This window comes from Phytophthora parasitica (genome assembly GCF_000247585.1).
Source record: "Phytophthora parasitica INRA-310 unplaced genomic scaffold supercont2.13, whole genome shotgun sequence".
Taxonomy (NCBI): domain Eukaryota; phylum Oomycota; class Peronosporomycetes; order Peronosporales; family Peronosporaceae; genus Phytophthora; species Phytophthora nicotianae.
In genome coordinates, this window is record NW_008648999.1 from 1309604 (window position 1) to 1312839 (window position 3236).

The 3236-nt window shown below is 49.6% G+C and overlaps 2 protein-coding genes across 2 annotated transcripts; both read left to right on the forward strand.

Moving 5' to 3' along the window:
- Window positions 1-202: 202 nt before the first annotated feature.
- On the forward strand, window positions 203-1691 carry PPTG_07982 (hypothetical protein; the record flags this gene model as incomplete). The annotated part of the gene is made up of 2 exons (XM_008902352.1): window positions 203-305; window positions 334-1691. 2 exons carry the CDS (start codon window positions 203-205, stop codon window positions 1689-1691), a joined length of 1461 nt encoding a protein of 486 aa, XP_008900600.1.
- A 35-nt stretch (window positions 1692-1726) lies between these two features.
- Window positions 1727-2278, forward strand: PPTG_07983 (hypothetical protein; the record flags this gene model as incomplete). Its single annotated transcript, XM_008902353.1, has 1 exon — window positions 1727-2278. The coding sequence occupies one exon, from the start codon at window positions 1727-1729 to the stop codon at window positions 2276-2278; it is 552 nt and encodes a 183-aa protein (XP_008900601.1).
- Between the last annotated feature and the right edge of the window lie 958 nt (window positions 2279-3236).

Genomic DNA, 3236 nt, shown 5'->3' on the forward strand with positions numbered 1-3236 from the left:
TCCAGGCGCCGTGCCAAATCGCCACATTCTTGGCGGACGTATTCTGGACGAGTGTGCAGAGCAACATCTAATTGAGCAACGCAACGACGTTAGAGCTGTCCAAGATCGGAGTGGTGGGAGAGTAAACTTTCTTTCAGATGTGTGGGAAACGATAGCGAAGCAGCATGTACTGGGCTGCATGGTTACCCTATTTGGCTGTGTAATGAACTATGGTTTGAGACCGGCTGGGGATCGCCATGACGGACTTGCGATTGCAGAGCAAATGGAAGAGGTGATCGAGGAGCTGCTTGCGTCGGATATGGAATGTGGGTGCTGTTGTTACCGATAATGCAGGTCAATGTGGCCGGGCTCGTCGCATTTTGGCTCTTCGCTATCCGAAGATTTCTTTCATTCATTGCTTTGCTCATGATATTTACAATCTCGTGGAAGCTGTCCTCAAAACAGTTTTCCAGCAGATTTCAGCGGACGCTGCAGGTGTGGCTAGTTATCTCAATACCTCAACTTCAAAGTGGTTAGTTCGTGCGATGAAAGCTATGCATAAGCGCTATGGAGCTAGTTTTGCTATTTTTACGCTTTGTGAGACTCGGTGGAACTCTATGCAGGCATGTTTTGCATCTCTGCTTCGTGCACGAGGAGCTCTGGAAGATATTATCTTCTCGTATCGAAATAGCAATGAAATGACAGAAAAGCTTCGTGTTCTAGGAAAAAATGAGTTCTGGACTAAACTGGAGACGGCAGAGAAGATTGTTCGACCATTATGCACCGCTTCATTTCATTTACAGAGAGACGAAAACACCGTAGCTGATGTTGTTCTTTCTTACATGGAGATTTATCGAGGCTTTGCCTCAACCGAGTTCAGCGACTCACTAGTTGAGCTTGTTGAAACCCGCTGGAATGCTTGCGAACAGCCATTGTTTATCTTGGGTTTTTTTCTTCATCCTGAATATGCAGAGCAAGCACGGCAGTTGCCTTCGACTGTCCTCACAACGCTTGATGATGTGAGTCAATTCGCACAGTATTACTATCGTCGATTTGTTGATAGCGATGACACCGGGCTGCGTGGTGAAATGTTCACTTGGTTTAAAGGGAGTTACTCTACATCTCGCGCTGTCGATTTCAAAAAGGACTCAGTGGTCACGTTCTGGGAGTATGAAAGAGACGCAAATAAAGACAGCAAACTGCCAGTGCTTGCACTTACGAGTTTGTCAGTAGCCGTAAATACGGCAACGTGTGAACGTCTCTTTAGTGAACTTGCACTCATACCCACCCCGAAACGTAACCGCATGAGCATTCGGAAGACTGCTAAACACCAGATTATGCGTCAGTTTGTCCGCGAAAAAAATCGCCGAGAGAAAGTAATGCCGACGGCCTCCAAGAAACTATTACGGACCATAGACCCACGTGAGCGACCGTGCATTACCACACCGCAGAATTCGGCCCGCTCTACACCGGCTCGTACGACTCCAGCTCGTACAACTCCTGCTCAAACGACTGCTGCTCGAACGACTGCAGCTAGTACGACTCCGGCTCGTACAACTTCATCAAATCCTACACCTGCAGCAGCGGAAACTCCAAGTCAAGAGCCTGGAGGTATATTCACTACTCCTAACCGACAGATCCAAGCGCAGCTTCATTCAGCACCACCCGCGAGGGTCCTTTTACCGAGCAGCAAGACGTTGGAGCAGATGTAGCGCGTTCCCTGGAGGAGCGAGAAGCTAGTTCAACAATGCCCCAAGACCCTGCGGTCATTGGGTCGGCTCCATTAGATCCGCGTAGCTTCTCCAGCACACAATTCCTGGAGAGCGAGGTTGTTGATACTTTGGCTTCTGAGTTCGATATTATTGCTGTTAGTGAGCAACAAATGGAGGAATATCTGGAGCAGTTTGACTGGGAAGAAGTCGGAGAGTATGGAGACGAAGATACTGTTGCTTTGTGGAACACTATCCTCAACCCTCCAAGCAATAGCACCAGTGTTACCAGCAATCAAAATGACAGCGAAGCTAGTACTGACTCCCATACAAGTGCCAGTGATGGCGTTTCCAACACCGGCGCGGTTCCACAAGAGAGTAGCACACAAGCAAATAACACCAACACCAACGCTAATACTGGCTCGCATTTTACAACAAAACGGTTGGGGTCGTGTGGAGAACCAATTCCAGTGGCAAACAAGCAACCTTACCCCTCTGAAAATGATCCCTTGTTTCCGCAAGAAAAATCCCTAACTGGGATCCGAGCACGAAAGACCAGTCTGGCGTCGCTGGTTGGTAACCTGCAGTAACTTGATGATGGAGGCGAAAACGCTTAACATCTTGCCGGGACCCACAGCCACTGCTCCGTACTAATGTCGCCTTGGCAGCTTTCTTTCAGCACACTCGATAGAAGAGTAAAGCTGAATAGTTGGAAATCTCGTTCACCACGTAAAACGCTACATTGCCTTCTTGATGGACCTCCGCGTCCGCTAAAGCTTATTTGAGAAACAGTTTGAATGCATCCATTCTCGATACGTACTTCCTAGCGCGCTTTCAGTTAAGAATGTCATCCTCCTCCATGTTGCACAGCTTACTCCTGCAGCTAATACTACTCCCAGATAATAGTGGTGAAGCTTCCCCGGTCCTTCTCCTCCAACAAGTCGGTCATCAGGTCCTTGCAGTTTTCGCTGCCCTTAGACGTGTCCAGCGACAGCAGTATGTGCTCGCGGTACCTCTTCCTATCTTTCGCGTAGAAGTCGACTGCCAGGCTATTAGTTCATCTTGCATGCCAAGTGCTTTCCTCGAACATCTCGTTCAATGCTGAGGCTTCTGGTCTCGAAGAACTTTCACTTTGTACATGTTCATGGGCTGGAGTGGGCGGGGCTCTTAGCAACGAAAGCGACGCAGTCGGTAGCTGGTGCGTAGCACAACGTACACCGTGCACATGCAAGCGTTCTTTGTAGTGGAATAGCCACTTACGAGGGAACTCGATGGTGCCCAGCACGGCAAACAGTGGCCAGACCAGTCACAAGTCTAATGCGCAGCAGCACGCCTTCACTTTCTTGCAGTTCGTCAAGAACTGCAGCTCTTGGTGTGCTCAAAGGGTTGCTGAACCCTCGACATCGCGGCGGCTTCAACGCCTTGGCCGAACGGCGAAGCACACTGCTCACGTGAACGGGGCGTGTGGCAACATACACTACGTCGGCGCTGCTAGAGTTGACTGGCTTCGAGTTTCCAGCAAAATGGGATCTCGCGGCGAGCTCACGC